This window comes from Eschrichtius robustus, chromosome 3, assembly GCF_028021215.1.
Source record: "Eschrichtius robustus isolate mEscRob2 chromosome 3, mEscRob2.pri, whole genome shotgun sequence".
NCBI lineage: Eukaryota > Metazoa > Chordata > Mammalia > Artiodactyla > Eschrichtiidae > Eschrichtius > Eschrichtius robustus.
Window position 1 is genome coordinate 57,645,598 of NC_090826.1, and position 19,338 is coordinate 57,664,935.

Sequence of the window (19,338 nt, forward strand, 5' to 3'; positions counted from 1 at the left end):
TTTTCCCAGCAATGAAACACAGGCCTGCTTTAATCAATAGGAACTCATGTCTTATGTTTTATTTAGCATCTAAATATGTCATCATTAGTTTTCTTCATTTAGATTCCCAGTACCTACATGGTAACTTGAGGATAAAGAGAAGGTGAAGGGTTCAGGGATTTCTCATGACTGGAAGGAAACAGAATAAATTTATTTAGTGTTTGCTGAAGAGGCTAAGACATGCCTATTTTAGACTTTGTTTTCTTAAATCATTTGGACATAAAAAATATCCTGTGTCGTTAACCCCAGTTTCTCTTCTTTTCTTAAAACAAAACATAAATTCCCTAAACATTGGGCTAGAAGGTCAGGAGTCCTTAAAGCAAATTCAAACTGTTGGCCTTTTTAGCCCATGAATTTTACAAAGATGAGTTTTCCCAGGAGATCTTGAGCTTGTGATGGGAATTTATGCCTCCCCACCTAGCGTCCAAAGGATACCTGTGGTGAAAATTCAGAAACCCATGGAAATCACTCTCCTGATGCTACATTTCTTATGTTTAATGACTCTAAACCCTGAAGACTCAACAGGTGAGGGTGTTTGACAACATATTCCTAAAACATTACCTGTAAGTGAAGACTTTTTAAAGGAATCATCTTAAGAAGTCATGGAAACTGTGGGTTATTTAAACTCTCCTCTGGATATAAAAATTCCACATCTCCTTCTGAATATCTTCTTCTGAATATCAAGGACTGGCCTACCCAGTCCTTCTGGCCTTGCCTAAGTCTCATCTCATCTATATGTCTCATAAAATTTCTATTGTGCTTATAGACAGAAACACACAGTTGCCACACGATGATATAATGCTGTGTATTCTCTTTTTGTTTCTTGTGTGTTTTACCTCCCCATCGAGTTTTTAAATTACTTGAGGACAGAGATTAGATTAAGATCTCAAGAGACCCTAGGTACTGAAAAAAATTTTCGCATCTCCTCCACTACCACATCTAATTCAAAATAAAAATGGTGTTATTCAGTCAAATAAGGATAAGAAAGTCTAGCAAATTTCAGAATTTTCTATACTTGTTTTGGGAAATGTTATTCTTTAATATTTTTTCCTGTTTTTGGCACACTAAGCAAATGCATAGATGGCCTCTTGAGTAATCCTAATCTGTTTGAAGATAAAAATAAATATTATCCTCCTTGTATGTTCCTAAGAATAATTGGATTCTGTCAACATCTGTTAGTTTGATTAACAGAGTCCTGTAGTAAATCTCTATAAAATTGGAGGACACATTAGAAAATAATTTTCTTCTGAATTATTGGCTTTAAGTGTATGTTCTATATATATGAGTTTTTTTAAAATAAGGGACACATTCTATTTCTGTAGCTCAGACGTCCTCCTTTTCAAACTGCCCCAACAGAAAAATCTACTCTTATCAATGCTTCTGCATTAATGAGCAATGTAAAATTTGCTGAATATTGTTTAGAGGTGATAAAGGCATTTTAATATCATGCACCTGCAGTAAACTTGAAATCTTTGGTGTTCATTGATTTTTCTCTAAAGTTGAGCATTGGCTACGCTACTTCAGGGAGGGAGAAGAGGTCTCTGACCCTTCTCTCTATCCTACACCCTCACTCCACATTCCAGATTTAGGACCAAAGTCCAAAGCATCTTATCAAGCCATTTCCCAGACGATGCTAGATTTCTTCTTTCGGGGAATCTTGACCCAATTGTTAAACAATAAAATTTTCTCAGATAATTTTACCTCATTTAAGCCAAGAATATGATTCTTAGGCTCAAAATAGCCTGTGAGAATGATCATATCTGGGTGAAGGACACTTTCTCCTTGACCTCCATTTTGAAAAAGTCCCTTCCTTTGCCAGTTGTGTTCACTTTTTTCCTTCTAATAGACTTTTTTAAGAGAAGTTTTAGGTCCGCTGAAGAATTGAGTGGAAAGCACAGAGAATTTACATATCCTCCAAACCTGCACACACGTATAACCTCCCCACTATCAACATCCCCCAGCAGAGTGGTACATTTGTTATAAATGATGAACCCACGTTGACATATCATCACCAAAGTCCACAGTTTACATTATGGATCATTCTTAGTGTTGTATACTCTATGAATCTGGACAAGTGTGTAATGACATGGATCTACCATTGTAGTCTCATACAGAATAGTTCCACTGTCCTAAAAATCCTCTGGGTTCAGCCTTTTCACCCCTCTAACCTCCACGAACCCTGGAAACCACTAATCTTTTTACCATCTCCTTAGTTTTCCCTTTTCCAGAATGTCACATAGTTGTAATCATACAGTATGAGGCCTTTTCAGATGGGCATCTTTCTCTTAGTGATATGCATTTAAGGTTCCTCCATGTCTTCACAGCTTGATAGCTCATTTCATTTGAGCACTGAATACTATTCCTTTACCACAGTTTATTTATCCATTCACCTACTGAAGGAGATCCTGATTGTTTCCAAGTTATGGCAACTATGAATAAGGCTGTTATAAACATTCATGTGCAGGTTTTGGCGTGGACGTAAGTTTTCAACTCCTCTGAGTAAATAGCATGTAGCTCAGTTGCTAGATTGCATGGTAAGAGTACATTTGGTTTTATAAGAAACTGCTAACCTGTCTCCAAGTGGCTGTACCATTTTGCATTCCCACCAACAATGAATGAGAGTTTCTCTCAGCCCACAGTTATGTTCACTTTTCACATGGGTTGGTGGGGTCACTTGACTCATAGTACTTACTAGTGTAAGTAGCTGATTAAGCACACGGTTCCCTTATTAAGACTGTCTTCTAGTTATTTTGGAAAATGGAATATTAGTGTGAGCTCTAAGGCATAATGAATTCCACTCAAGGTCAAAAACAGACCTAAGTGAGACCCAGTTCTGTTCCTCATTTGCTATGCAATTTGCCAAGTATTTTTTTAATCTCTTATATGCTTAGGTTTCCTATTCTTCTAAATAAGGTTAATAGATACCAACATATTTTAAAGACTATTTATCTAATCATATTCTTAAATTAAAGAATATAACAAATATTCTGATAAACGTTGCAAGTTTCTTAATGAATAACATCATGAGAGGTGAAATAAAAGAATCTTATCCTTGGTTACCCAATAACAAGAATGTATTTTTCTTCTTCACAACTTAAAGTAATAAAGTGCAATGTGAGTATAAATTTAGAAATTTAAAAATACTTCTATATCTATCAAATCTAGAAGTGAGAATGAAGAGTATTCGTGGGATGATCTAATGGGAATAAACAACATATGTGAAAGAAAAAAATGGAAACAATTTTTTTTTTTTGCTTAAATGTAAAAGGTTTGTACCCATTAAACTCCTAACACTTATTTAGTCCTCAAAATTATTTCTTTCTACCCCCTTGTAGGTCTCATTGGGAAACTCTCAATCTATTAGACCTGTTATTATTAACATAAACATAATTTCTCACCCTGTAGGTGCTAAAAATAAAACAGCAATTTTTTTCCCAGTAATTCTGTCTTTTGTGATAAGACCTATGTTGTGGTGTATTAGGGTGATGAAGGGTGTGGCTTAGGAAGGCTGGCTCAGGACTAAGCAAATTGGCTTCAAAAAACTCACTTGAGTCTCCATGTGCAAGGTCTGGTCCTTAAACCTGGGGATCCAGGCACTTGATTTTGCCAGCACCCAGAGGTGAGCAGGCTCTGGGATTGTGGAAACCATCATGTGACTCAGACTCACCAGAGATTTGTATATTAAAAATACCTCTAGTTTATTGCCTTATAATGAGAAAGGAAAGGCTATGGAGCAGGGGAGGCAGTGGAGACAGACACTAAGGGCTTCCTTTTCCTGGCTTGGGTGGGTACCAAACTTCTGTAAGCCTCAGTCTTTATCTGTGAATGAGGAAAAGAATAGGACCCAATTTCACAAGATTGTGTGAGAATTAATGAGATAATGTATATAAAATGCATTAGCACCCTATTTGTCACTTACCAAACACTCAAATATTAGGGAAAGGGGAACCTTTCAGCTGTTTTGGTCAGTGCTTTCTCTCTCAGAATGAGCTAGTTCGTTGAAGTGTGTAGAGAGGGAAGAAAAGGGAATAGGAGATTACAGTGAAGGAGTTCCTGGCTTGAGCCGTTCCTTCCCACCACTGAGATAAGCTTTCCAATGACACTTTGCTTGCTGGGAGCTCCTTACCCAAACAATACTAGATTCACATGTGTCAGGTTTGATTTTCTTAACATTGTTTTTATGTGCTTCATGCTGGTCATTGACCTTTCAGTTGACGCAGTTTTTTTAGTTCTAACTGGTGACAAACAGCTAGCACAGATGTGGCAGTATTTCCACCAATGCCTGGGGCAGACATCAGGAACCATCCAGGTTCGGTTCCTGCTGAGCCTGGACTCACCCTCTGAATTCTCATCACTGCCCTCCAGGCCGCCACTATCAATGGCTCATAATTTTTTACTGGAAATGAAATGTATTTGCCATCCTGGGAACAGGCCACAGTGAAATCACCAGTCCCTGCTTTTAGCTTATAAACAGACTATTTCTCATCACTGAATGCTGTTTCCATTAATCAGATTTTCACCATGCTAAGGGGTCTTGGGATACCCTCCAAATACCTTCCACAACCTCACAAAATATGAGAGGATAAAGACAAAAGTTATACTGGGGAACTCCTGAGTTCCTCTGTCAGAGATCATGCACGTAAAAGAGTTCGTACTTTTGGCATTTGCATTCACTGACTTTCTTAACCTATTCATAAATTTTACGATAAAGGCAAATGGTTAAACTGGTCTATGGAATCCATACTATAGAATACTTCTCGGTGACAAAAAGAATGAACTAATGACATATACAACAGACTGGATGGGTCTCAGGGGAATTATGCTGTTTCAAAAGCTAATCTCAAAAGGTTACATGTTGTATGAGTCCATTTATATAATATATCTATATATATATTTTTTTAAATTAATTAATTAATTAATTAATTTTTGGCTGTGCTGGGTCTTCGTTTCTGTGCGAGGGCTTTCTCTAGTTGCGGCAAGTGGGGACCACTCTTCATCGCGGTGCGCGGGCCTCTCACTGTCGCGGCCTCTCTTGTTGCGGAGCACAGGCTCCAGATGCGCAGGCTCAGTAGTGGTGGCTCACGGGCCCAGTTGCTCCGTGGCATGTGGGATCTTCCCAGACCAGGGCTCGAACCCGTGTCCCCTGCATTTGCAGGCAGATTCTCAACCACTGCGCCACCAGGGAAGCCCCTATATAATATTCTTGAAATGACAATATTATAGACAGGGAAAAAAAAGTTAGTAGTTACCAGGGCTTAGGAAGAGGGGAGAAAGGGAGGTTGGCTGTGGCTATTAAAGAGTAGGATAGGGAAAGAAGTTTTGGGAGAAACCAAACCTGCCTAAGTCTTAGTCTTGGACTTCTAGCCTTCAGAATTGTGAGAAAATAAATTTTTGTTGCTTAAGTTAAAAAAAAAAAAAAGAGTAGTTCAAGGGGTCCTTGTAATAGAACTGTTCTGTAGCTTGACTGTAGTGGCAGTCACAAGAATCTACATATGTTATAAAACTGCATTAAAAAAGCACGCAAATACACCCACACAACACATATGAATGCATGGAAGACTGATAAAATCTGAATAATTGGGTGGATTGTATCAATGTCAATTTCCTGGATGTGACATTGTACTGTGGTCATATAAGACTTATCACTGGAATGGGAAACTGGGTGAAGGGTAGATGGCTTTCTCTTATTTCTTACAACTGCATGTGAATCTACCATTATCTCAAAAGATTTTTAAAAGATCTGTGATAAGCATCTTGGGAATTGCAACTGCATTTTATAGCAATTTGGTATCAAAGAGAATTATTCCTTCAGAATAGTAGCAGAGAATGATGTTCACGTGTTTTCAACCCTAACATGGCTGTGTTCTTAATATTTCCTAATATTATTATAATGTTGCTACTTTGGGGACTGTTCTCAAAGATACATTTGCTCCCTCATCTGAGCTGAGTCTATATTATAGCAGAAAGCTATTGATCAAACAGTATGTCAACCTGAGAACTTTACTTAAAACTCGAGAGTATTGGTTTATAATTATTTGTTTTATTTTCTATTTTTAATATAAGACAGTAAAATAAGTAAGCAAAAATGAGATCTGTTTTTTTTTTTCTTAAAAATGTGAGGGGAGAGTGTTCTGGATTTCTATGTATTTCAGCCAGAAATGACAAACCTGCAGCATATATGCTTCCAATCATCACTAGTGGATCATGGCACTTAAATTTTTAAAAGCCTGAATTTTTCCTCAGAATCCTTCTTAACATAACACTTCAGAGACGTTAACAGTAAATTGCCATTGACACAAGATGGAGCCCCAGAGTCAGCATTTATGGGCTGTTTCTCCTTCCCAGGGAATGAGATTTTTCTAGCGTACTCTATCTCCTGTCCACGCCAAATAAAAAGGATTTTATGCATTAACTTTTTGTTTCCTCCCCCCAGTTTCACCTCATTTAAGCATGATTCACGTGCTGGCTGAAATGCCTTTATTGTTCATAAATAAATATTCCCCAAATTGAGTGTTTTTGCATTTAAATGCAACATTCCTTAAAAAATAATGCCATATGCAGCTGGTAAATTGTGAACAGATTTTATTTAATTTCTTTATAGTTCAAGCAGAAAAAGATCACAACTGGCCCGTGTAGGGGAAAGTAAGTTCTCTTGGGCATGTGCATATTTTTAAAGATATGTACCCCTTTTGCAATGATTAATATATACTGGCAGCCTTCAGCGTCAGAGATGATCAGTTTCTAGATGCTGACACCAGTGACTTATTTTGATGATAAAGGTATCTTTTAATCAAGGAGAAAAGGGCAAATAGGTGATTTAAAGTTATTTTCTTTACATGAACTCTATCCACACTAGTATATGAAAAGCAATAAAAAAAACTAACAAATCATAGAATTATTTACCCAAAAGAGTCAATTCATTTAGTTCAGATTTCTCCTGAGTAACTACTATGTACTAGGGCCATAGTTCCCAAAATTTGTGCCAAGGTTCCCCAGGGTACCATGCTGCCACGGGAACTTTAAATTTTCAAGGGGAACACCATAATATCTGTCAGATGCTGAATGAGCATAAGGTACTTCACATTTTCAACCTTAGACCATGCTACCTTCCTTCAGATGACTTCATATCTTCGCAAAGCTGGGTTTTAGATAGTTACTGTGAAAAAAGCAAGTAAAAAATGAAAATCCATGTGGAACAGGAAATGAAGGAGGCAGTGTTCCAGCAAGAACACACATTCTGTTAGTAATTGTGATTATTTACAAATATAATAATTTTTCTTTCAGTGTATGTGTATCTTTTTTTTCATACAATTACTAAGTTGTTAAGGACCTGAAAATACTCATCAAGTTATTTGTACCTAACTACTAATGAACAGAGCTGTTAGGTATTTCTATTTTGTGAAAATATTACTTAGACATCAAATGAACTTGGGCATTGGGAAACATACTTCATCCATGTTCTCTTGTTTATTCCTCATGAAATCCCGTAAGGTAGGTATGATCAGCCTAATTTTACACCCAAAGTAATTGAGACTTAACGGAGTTTTGGGGACTTGTCCATCTAAATGGCTGGTAAGTGACTAAGGCTGCAGAGCTAAGTGATTTGCCTGAAAATTCATAGCAAATTAGAGACAAAACTGAAACAAAATCCTGGTGTCCTGATTCTCCTCCCAGGACGCCTTTCACAAAGCCATGCTTTCTCTCCCTATCTTCACTTGTCTTCTTCCTTCCAGGTTTGAATTTACGGAATAAAGAGGTAGACTTCCATTCTCCATGTCTTATTTAACGACAGGAATATGTGTGTTGATTTAATCACTGCCCCACTTGATTTTGAGTATGTGAGGAAAATGTACACGGTATTATGGCGTGAGGATTTGAGTTTGGTCTGAATAAATGCTAAAACAATATTAAAACAACTTTCAGCTCCTGTAACCAAGGAGACCCTGAGGTCTTTCAGAGGATGATGTCCTCTCCTCGGGTTTCCTGTAGCTAAATGGTTGATTCTGTCTTTCAGGGAATTAGACACTTGGGATCTATTTTCAACCTGCCGAGCTCCAATTTAACACTGAAGAGAGTCTGGATTTTCCCATCAGCCCTCACAGATATTATCCCTGTTACCATCTTTTTAGCCCAGAGGGGCAGGCAGTATTAAAACCCAAGGTCCAATGAATGCTAGAACCTTTACAAGATTTGACACATTGACGTCTATTGTAATGGATATTTTAAAACACAGCTTTAGCGAGCTTCGGTGAGCTTTTGCTTTGCTTTTTGTTCAGTGGCATTTAACATGCAGCCTTATGAGCAGCATGTTAAACAGTCAGTCTTTGTGCCTTGGGCTCACTTCAATAAACTTATAGAAATTTAATTTTCTAAAATAGATTCATTACAAAGCGGTGTGACTATGACTCACATCTAGACAAGAAATTTCTATCTAAGATTTAATCTTCCTTTGATTTGGATAGCTTTCGTTTGCTCAGATATTTATCAAATATATATTATTTGCCAATCATTCTGCTAGAAACTGGAGATGCAAAGGCAAAGCAAGTGTGACACTCCCTCCTATAAATGGAAGTCGTAAAAATGGAAACTCATACTCATGAGGTAGTTGCAATAATAAGACATTAATCATAAGGCAATAATGATAACAATAGGCATTCACAAGTTCTGATTGTTGCAGCAAGAAAAGATTTATTGGTTCTGTCTAGATGCTGCTACCAAGGCAACCTTTACAGAGGAGGTATGATTAGGTTTTAACCTGAAGCTTGAGTAGGAGTTTTGCTGCGTGAACATGTCGAGAAAGGGAATTCAAAGCAGAAAGAAGAGTGTGCTCAGAAACCAGGGGCTGAAATAGCACATTGTTAGGGAGGATGCAAGTAGTTGAGTATTCTGGGCTGTGGCATGGCTCAGAGAGGGCAGCAGGAGAGAAAGCCAGTGAGTAGATGAGATTGTCATGGTGAATGGTCTTGTACACCATGCAAGGGTATAGATTTGTGGGGTAAAGCACTGACAGATTTTAGGCTGGGGGAAGCCATAATCAGATTTGCAGACTTGAAAAACCACTCTGCCCATAGTGTAGAGAATAGCTTAGAATAGATAAGAAGCCCGACACAGGAAGGCCTACTCCAGAATCTTGCTGCCCTTCAGGGGGATAACTATGAATGCTAACTGTCACTGAATAGGACAGTAATAAATGGGCTGGATTTATATTAGGACCTAACTGGAAATTGCATTTTAAAGTAACTCAGTGAGAAGAATTTAAATGTTATTAAAAGTAATTTTTAAAAAAGCATTAAGGACCAACTTCCCCAACTTGAACTTGCTCACGTGACTGATCTCATGATTTTGCTAATGCCTCATCTGGAAGTCCACAAGGTATGGTGGAAAGTGGAAGGTGCATGGCCATTAGAGCCTGACAGTCATGAGCTAGAATACCATCTATCTGTGTCTTTTTTTTTCAGTGAGCTTTTTAATTCCCCTAAGCTTTGGTTTCCTCATCTATAAAAGATCGTTAATAACTGGTCATATTTTAGAGAGGGTTAAGAATTAGCTGAGATTATTTAATCTCGTATAGAGAACAATGCTTACTGTATCGTAGCTGCTCAATGAGAGTTAGTTTCATTCTTACATTTTACTGCAAAAATGTTTCAGATATTATATTAAGAAATCCAGGCGGACATTGTCACATTTGTAACCTTCTTTTTGTAGCAGAAGGGCTGCAGAAACATGATCAGATTTTCAGTGTGACAGAGCAAGCAGCTCCTCCTCCTATGTCAACCTTTCAAATATAAATATCCCCCCGGGTTCAGATCTTTCCCTTTCTTCTCAAGAGGCATCATGGCATAGTGGAAAGAGTTGAGGTTTGGAAGTCAGACTTGGATTGGAGTTCTACTCTGCCACTGCTGTGGGACCTTGGCAAGCTACTGTACCTCTCTGGGCCTCAAATTTTTCATTTCTTAATTAAGGATTATATGGCCTATCTCCCATGGTTGTTGCAAAGACTAGCAGGGTTTCAGGATTGGCTGTCAGCTACCATGATGGTCCAAGCACTACTTATATTCTGACATTCTTATCCCTGAGCTCAGAGTGCTATGCCCAGGTGCCAACTGGATATTTCAATTTGCATATCCCTCTGGCATCTGAAAGTTAACAGGTTTATAACCTCAACTCCCCCTTAAACTTATTCTCTTGTTTTTTTCTTAAACACATGGACAACACATGGCATCATTATTTATTCTAGGTACTATAATAGAAATCTAAAGGTCCATCCTCTGCCTGCATTCAATGATAAGGTCCTGCCAATTTTCGCTCCCCCATTCCACCTGGCATTGGCATCTTCGTCTCTTACTTGGATCATTGTAAAATCCCTTCCATTTGGTCCTCAGGCCTCTAGTCTTTCCCCCCTCAATTCCTTCCTGCACTGGGTCACTTTGATAGAGTTTTCTATCATACAACACATTTGATGATATCAGTATGTGGTATGGGTATTGTCAATACAATATGACAAGTGTCAAGATCTCCTGGTATCTGTCTTTTTGCCTTCCCAAGCCTAGCCAGCAAGGACAGATCCTCGCTTAAATGCTTCTTGAATTGACTGTCATTTTGATTGTTAATTCCACTGGTATTTCCTTGATGTTTTTCTTTCTTTCTTTTTTTTTGGAAGCAGGAATTATTTAGGCCGGATGACTTTCTAAAGCCCTTCTGCAGTACCTAGCGTCCTGGAACAGTGCACAGCAAACACTATTTGCATGTGAAGGCTTATTCCCTGAGACTCTTACTGTTGACAATTCATGGTGATTTAGTGTCCCCACCTTTCCCTGGCAGAGAAAAAGTCTCCCCAACATGAACACAAAGGGGGTGCTTGGGCTTCAAGAGCACCAATGTTGGTCCTGTGCAAAAGAAGTAAAAGCAACTTTTATACTTCTTTAGTAAAACTCATACAGAGTTCTCTTTCCACTATTTTTGTCAGGTTTTTTTTTTTTTTTTGGCTTGTTTTTTTGATCCTGTGTGTGTGTGTGTATCTATAATTGGAATGAAGCTAAATGATCTAGTCTAGTGTTTTCAAAAAAAACTTTACCCTGACCCCTACAGTAATAAAAACATGTTACATCCAGATTTATACACGGATGTATGTACACAGATTAAAAATATAGAATTTTGCAAACAAAAAACCCTATTTTTGTCTATGTGAGAGTCACTCTATTTCCTACTCTATTTCATTTTTTAGATGCTTGTCAAAACCTGGTAAATTGATTTCCTGACCCGCTAATGAATGATTGCTTGGTGTTTGAAAAATACTGATCTATTTCAACTTCCATCAAAATACTGATCTAGTTCAACTTCCATTCTGATGTAGAGAGCCTTTCCTTATAACAGTCATATTAATAAAACAATATTTTTAATTAGTGTATGTAAATCTCACATTCCTCTATAAATCTCACCTTCCTGATGCCACATCCCAAGCGTATCTGTGTAATTCTTTTACGTACAGATCAAGGAGCTCCTGGTGTCGGGTGAACATAGAGGAGACTTGGCTGAGCTGAGAAGCAGTGGTCTGGAGAAACTGGAATCTCTGCATCTCAGACCACAGGGATTTTCTACTAGAGGGACTTAAAGTCAAAGCTGGGTCACTGGTGGGGCGCAGAAACTTGCCATAGGATTTGAGAGTTCCTAGATTTTGCTCATGTGACCTGAGCCTCCCAGACACTGAGCCTTGGACTCACTGCAGCAGAATCACCTGGGAAATATTTTCATGTATAAATTCCTGGGCTTCAACCCCAGAGTTCTGAGCGCGGAAGCCAGATCTGGGAATGTAAACATTTTAAAATCTCCCTGCATGACCCACATGTGTGAACATGACTGGAACTCTCTGATTTGGGCTTTATGAACCCCAGGTTCTTGCTCCAGAGACGAGTCTGTGATCTGCCTTCTTGTCATGGTTGTGATGGGGGACAAATGAAATAGTGTGTGTAAGAACCCCCCAAAAAGCCAAAAGCCCTCTAGGTGCAACAAGACACCAATATAGAGGTCTCCCAGCTTTTCCTGCCAATCTGGGCAAAGTATGAATGATTTTCTGAATTTTGAAATTCCAGAGTCAACTGCAGTGTTTAGACTGAGCATAAGTAATAAACCCAAATGGCCAAAGTGTAGAACAGAAAGCAGCATCAGATTATCTCCTAATTTGCACGTTCTCTCCTTGCTTACCTTAAAAATGATTAATTATAACAATGTGGAAAAAAGATTATTTTATTGTAATACGTTTGAATATTTTGCTTATAGTAACACCAGAAATTTCCTAGAACTTAAAAAAAAGTTTCACATAGGAACTTCCCTGCCGGTCCAATGGTTAAGGCTTCACCTTCCAATGCAGGGGTGCGGGTTTGATCCCTGGTCGGGGATCTAAGATCCCACATGCCTCGCGGCCAAAACAAACCAAAACATAAAACAAAAGCAATATTGTAACAAATTCAATAAAGATTTTAAAAATGATCCACATCAAAAAAAAAATCTTAAAAGTTTCACATAAATGTTTTAAAGTGTTACAAAATTAAATTAAGTCCTAAATTAAAACTGACCTCTCTGAAATAAAATAACATGATGAGCTATAGTTATTGTCTGTGGAAAACAGTGGGATTTGTTTGTGTGTGTACTTGTTTTCTCCCCTTTTACAAACATGTATATCAGAAGAAACATATGAGAAAATTCACCTTATTGTAGGTGGAGCCTAAATGAATCAGTCCTAAAATACATGATAAATTTTAAGCTCATGCTATTTGACAACAGTTTGTCTTAGAAAACGAGGTGAGAATAGTGTGTGCAGCCTTTAAGGAGAAGGTATTAAAGGTTTTTCAGGCTAACTGTGGAAAAACTTTTAGTTCTTTCATGATACTTCTCAAGTAAAGATTTTTATTTACTAATATAGGATAAATAATAGGAATAATACGTAAAATCACATCCTGTGCAGGATTTACATATCAAACCCCACACACACTCTCTGGATGAGTGAATTCGGAGACTGTCTATGCTTAGTGGCCTACAAGAGTTCAATTTCCATTTTAAAAATGAGCAATTAATGTTTTCTCAGTGATTTAAGACATAATAAGGAGATTTTAAAAACTGAAAGGAAAGGAGTGGAATTAGAATATTCACTTGTATGGCTTCTGATAGAGCATTTGAAGTATAAAGCTATGCATGAAAAAGAATAAGAAGAACCAGTCACACAGACCTCATGGTACTGGAGCTGTGAAACACATTGAGAAACCCTTTACTAAAAGCTGACATAAATTTTTAAAGTAGGAAAACCCAGTCTCTTCAGGCAAAATATTTTAGGTAAGGTCTAGAAAGGAAAGAAAAATAAAATAGAAAAAGCAACCACTTTCCAACTCTCCTCCAGTATCTTAATAAAAAAAGTATCTATGGAGTATTTCTTTTTTAATTTTCTGTAGCTAGACATAATCAACACCTAGCTGCTTGAACCTCAGATGAATGTTGGAATGTGCTGAGGTGAGTATACTCAGAATCAGAAAGGAGTCTGAAGGATATTGACTAAAATTTTTGTCTTCCTCCCTTTTATTTCATTATGACAAGAGAATAACAACACAGTACTATGAGTTGAGCAGCACTTTATAGTTTATGAATCCCCTTCACATGTATTCTCTTATTTGGCCTTCACGGGAACCCCGTGAGTTACCTAGAGTCTGTCCCCAGAAAACTCGATGGTAATCTAAATATGATGAGATTTCTGAGAAGGGCAAGTGCAAGGGGAATAAAACCACTCTTCTCCAGATCAGAGGAGGTACTGGGACTCCAAAGCTTACTCCTTGGACTTATTCCCAGGGTTCTGAATTTCATCTCATAATGTAGCAGAGTAGTCTGTGCAAGCAAACAACTAAAGTACAGAAACAGAAAGATTCTGGTGGGATGACTGAAGAAAAAGCCTGCATTTCTGTCGTGGAGGTTTCAGACCACAAGATTCTTCCACTGAAGAATGTACCAGAGTGTTGGGTCAAACCATATGAAATTGCCCAAATAGTCAAAATGGTCAAATATGGACAATTTTGTACAGTTTAACTTAAAAAGAAAATCATTTTCTAGGTTACCAGTATAAACTAGAAAGTCTGAGTCTCTCTCAACCATTGCTTTGTTATATGATCTTGACCAAGTCCATTTGACTTTCCCTGAACCCATTTCCTCATCTGTAACAAAGTAGTGTTTTTCTCATAGGACAGTTGGGAGGATCAAAATGATGTGATGAATATCTAATTCATAAACAATCACTGCTATGTAACTAGGTATAAATTATTGCATTGGATTAGCCACGGGTTAGCTGATTGTTTGTATACTCTTGAGACATTTGAGTTTTCCCTAGTCAACCTTTAGCCCCTTATTCTAACTAGAGTCATCTTGGGCTCTTCCCACCCCTCAATCCAATATCCAGTCATTCACTAAGTTTTTCCTATTTTACCTCCTAAATAAATTCTTTAATCCACTCTTGTGGTCTTCATTCCTGTACCACTGCTCAATCCCAGGTCTCCATCACATCTCTTGACTAGATTGTTGCAAAGATCTCTAAACTGGTCGCCCTACTTCTGGTCTTGCCTTCTTAACCCATCTTCTCCACCACATACAAGTCTAAGCATGTAACTGCATTGCTAAAAGCCTGCCTTTGCTTCATAATATCCTACAGAATGAAGTCCAAGTTACCTAGTATGGCATAGAGGACTCTCTATGACCAGATCCTTACCTACCTTTCCAGCCCCATCTCCTGTCACTGTCTCCTTTTTACTTAGTTTTAGAAACAAATAGCAAATTGTTGTTACTTGTCCATGCATGTCATCTGTTTCATCCTTCTGTGCCTGTGTTTATGTGGTTTCCTCAGTCCGGACCACTTTTTTTGCTCATCCCACTTTTTTGTTTCCACCAGACTAACTCTTACTCATCTTTTGATACTCATGTTATGCATGTCAGATGGGACTCTTCTCTAAGTCCCCAGGTTGGGGTGGGTGCCTCTCTTATTTGCTCTCATGGACTAACTACTGCACATAAGCATACCCAAATACGCTCTATTGAAATTTTATACTTATGAATCACTCTTTCCAACTCAGCAGTACTCCTCAAAGGCAGACGCTCTATCTTATTTATCTCCATAGAACAATATCTAGAATGATGTCCAGAATATAGTAGGTGCTCAATAAGCATTTGCCAGATGTTTTCAGGTGAGTTACAGGAGGCTGTTACCAAGGGAGAAGCCAGGGTCCATTCTAAGCATGACTTTGGAAGACGTCATCTGAAGGCTTTCTTATCTGACTATTCAGTTGCTCTATGGCGGTAGTTCCCCAGGTAGAACTCCATGAGCAGGACTTTCTGGAAACATTGGCCCCCCAGACTGTCTGCTTACCTCATCTCAGTTACCTTGCCCAAGAGGTAGAGAAATGAAAGGAGACGTAGAAATGTGAAGCTGTCAAAGAAGGTGAAGAGATGGGACACCTCTGTAAGACATCTCTCTAAAGAATTGTAATGTGGCTTTGTTTTCAACCTAGACACTTGAAATGAATTTAAGGAGAGTAGGGACATAGTCATTATACCAGACTGTCTCTTAATGGGATGTGGGGGGAGGCAATCAGTCTAGATATTACAAAACTACTGTGTTATCTGGTGTGTCCCAGAGTTCTTAACAAATAGAGCAAAACAATGACTCATGACCCCTTTATAGCCCAAAACAAGCTGATATTCTTGCCATGACAGTCCATAAAAGCTTTGACTCTTAATCTAGAAGGAAATACAGGTGAAGGCTAATTTGGTGTCTGAGGGTGAATGGAAAGAGGATACGAAGTTTCATCATGACTGCCTGATACCTCTGATTGTCTCTGTGGTTCAATTAGCCATGTCTTGGGAGAAAAAGCATTATGAGTCTGAATGCTCCTGGACGGAAGCCCAGTCCTCCAGGTAAGGTTTCGACTGCTTTGTCTCAGTGAAAACCATGTGACCTTAGTGTTGGAATTCACCTGAATGTTCTAGGAGGTGTATGTCACCTTTTCCTCCATGCATAACTTTTCATCTGAGGAAGCTTTGAGGTCTCTCAGACATAGATAATTTCAAGATACTGGAAGCATGGAGTTAGATCTCAGATGTTTTTAATAAGTACTTTTAAAAGCATTATCTAGTAGAAAAATACTAGACTTGGAGTCAGACACAAATATATTTAAATATTAGTGCAATTTATTAACCATGGTGTCTTACACAAGTCACATAATCTCTTAGATTTTTACCTGCATGTAAAAAGTGGATTGATAATACCTACCCAGCAGGAATGAGTTACAGATTAAATGAGATAAAATACGTGAGAGAGCCTAGCATTGTAATTAACACACAGTAGGAGCTATGTTTATTTTTTTCTTCCCTTATCATTGCTAATATGATAACCAAGCTCTTTAGCTTCTGGGGTTTTCTTTCCTCCTTCTACTCAGTTTTGAAAGCTGCAGTTCCAGCCAAAGCACTGTGGCTGTTTGTAATAGAAACAGATGGATGACTAGACCAGCCAGAAGAAAAATAGGGAGGCTCCATGAGTGAGACATGACAAAGACTCAGCTGATGGACTGTAATTTAGAGCATCCATCATCATGGGTCCAGGGACAGCCACTGAATTCTAAGCCTGACTCAGTCCCTGATTCCTTCTGAAGTGTTAAGTAACATTTAATTTCTGACAAAGATTCACCATAATGCTTGGCATTGCTGGGTTGTCTTGGCCACGATCATTTATTATATGCTATTGTTACACATTAATGCAAAAAAAAATGAGTTCCTACAGAGGAAAGGGCTTAACCTGAGATCCGTGATACATTTAGCCAGTCAATAATGCAGGAATAATATGCACAGGTTGGTAGATATATGTCTGTGCCAATATCTTATGGGGAGAGGATCCCTATCTTTTATTAGATTCTCAATGGAGTCTGCGACCAAAAGAAGTGAAGAGCCACTGCTACGTAGTAAAAGGCCAAATTTCTTTATAGCTAGAGAGACCGTTTTCATGAGTATGTTTTTCCTGGAATTCTAAAATATACTCCCTGATGAAAACACAATTGGAGCCATGCATTGTTTCTGTGAACTGTACTATCTTATTATGGGGTTTTTATCACATTTTTTCCTCACCAGAATTCAAGCAGATATTCCAAGGTCTGTTTTAATTGTTTAAGAAACATTCTTGAGTCTATAATACCCTTCCTTTAACCATGAACTTCCCCATATCTCCTCATATTTCAAATATTTCAAATATTTCCTCATATTTCAAAACAAAATACTAACTGTTTGGTTATCTCAAATGACAATTTACTTTAGGATGAGGCACCAAGGCTTGTAGTTTTATTACACACAGTGACCAGGTAGCCTTGCATCCTTGACTATGCATTACTTATAAATAAAACCTGCTAAGTCCTAGAGAGTACCCTTAAGCAGATGTGAAACAGCAAACTGATTGTTTCAAGCATGGTCTACCATTGGGTATAGCTGAGTGAAGGAGGGTGCACCACAGTGGCAGGGTACGTTTTGCTGGCACTTGATGGCTGAGAGTAAGTGAAGAAAGTAAGTCACTGTCTCTATCGCTAAAATAAAAGCTGGTAATTCAGAGAGAGAACCGGTCCATTCTTTTCGCCTTGCCTTCTGATTGTGTAGCTGAACCTGTTCTATCATGGGGGAGTCCTGAAAGGCCCAGAGGGATGCTTCCCCACCAGGGGACACCCTGTCACAGAGATGCCTGATCAATCTCTTCAATTTCTTCAGAGGGGAAGCCTACTCAAAACATTAGGACTTGGTGGCAAGGGAAATATTTCATTCCTACATGCCAACCGCTGACTTAGTTCTTGCTATTGCTTTTCATTTTCCTGACTGTACACATCTTTTTCTGTAATAATGGTAGCAAGAGAATGTAGCAGACCATCTAGAGCAGATATTCCCAGGAGTGCTGGCAGAGGAAACTGGGGGAGCGAGAGGAGAATCACCGGGTCTCCCGAGTGCCTTCAGCAAGTGCACGGTCAGGGCACCGTGTGCACCTGCTCTCTCTCCCCAGTCACCCAGCGGACACGTGCATATGGGTCAAGAGCACAGGCCTTGGGTTCCGACAAGCCTAAATGAGACCCCAGCCCATCACTTCCAATCCATGCCGTGTCAGCAAGTTGTGGAACTTCTCGAAGAAGTGTTCCTTGTCTGCCAAGCAGAGATGATTACACTTACAGCACAGTGTGGTGTTGTGCATTTTAATGAGATAATGCATGAAAAGTACCTGGCAGGCATTTAATACATGCTACCTTAAGACTAGCCAGTCTTACCCCACAGAAATTAATTTTCTGAGGGAAAAATATTATATATTTTATGTGTAATATATATTACATTTTAGAGATATCAGAAGTGAAATTTAATATGTTTATATATTATAGATATATAAATATATATTTAATATATGTAACATATATTCTGATATATCAATATTCTTATATTTCTTAAGCAAAGATCATCAAACATCATTTAACCCATTTTTGATGGTGAGAAGTAACAGTTTTGTAACCACTTAAAACAACTAAAAAGTGCTTTTTATATTTATCATTGTTCAGAATACCACGTAATGCCCTATGCTATAATTCAACAAAGCTATCAGGCGCTGTTGTTACAAGCCAGGCTGGTAGCCTGATGATAAAAGCCCTCTCATTTTCTGAAGAGTGCGATGTGCCATTTCCTCTCTGGCAGCTGCCATTGCTACCTGTGCTTAACTTTGCCTCTTTGACCCATTCTAATTAGCTGCTGCCCTTCTGGTCTGGAAAAGAAGATTAGTAAGATTGTCGTCTCTGTCCTTAAAACAGGAGGGAACAGACAATGAGAAAAACTGAGGATCTCTTCTGTGCTGTATACACAAGTATTAGTACATCTTATTTGTGTACACACACTAGTATACCTTCTTTCACCTTTGTTTCACTTCTTCGTTAACTCTGCTGGCTTTTTAGGATGTTGGCTGTATTTATGATACATGCGCTTGTATACGTGAAGATTAGCAAGTATTTAGTGGAGGTTCTTTTCTCAGTGATGGAAGAAGACTTAACTTGAAAGCTCCTGATTTGTTTGCTTATATCCAGCAGGGATGGAGAAGGTCATTTTTGACACCTGAGCCTTGGCTTGGCTTAGAACCCTTTTCTCAATTCAATCAATGTTAACTTTGTTGACATTATTGCAGGGCACTGAATTAGCTTCACTGATGGGGCACAAGATGAATGAGAAGTGGGTCCTGTCCTCATGCAGCTTAAAATCCAAAGAACAAAG

At 38.4% G+C, this 19,338-nt stretch overlaps 1 protein-coding gene across 4 annotated transcripts in view; it reads left to right on the top strand.

Annotated features, from left to right (window-relative positions):
* The window catches only part of SGIP1 (SH3GL interacting endocytic adaptor 1), a 211,969-nt gene that overhangs the window by 63,052 nt on the left and 129,579 nt on the right, over positions 1-19,338 (top strand). Inside the window, exon 1 of one of the 4 annotated variants that reach the window (XM_068540062.1) lies at positions 15,923-15,981. The exons of the other annotated variants lie outside the window; for them this stretch is intronic. Coding sequence (XP_068396163.1) covers positions 15,942-15,981 — 40 coding nt within the window. The 5' untranslated portion in view covers positions 15,923-15,941. Of the gene's footprint in view, positions 1-15,922; positions 15,982-19,338 lie in introns of those variants that run through there. 4 annotated transcript variants of the gene reach the window in all.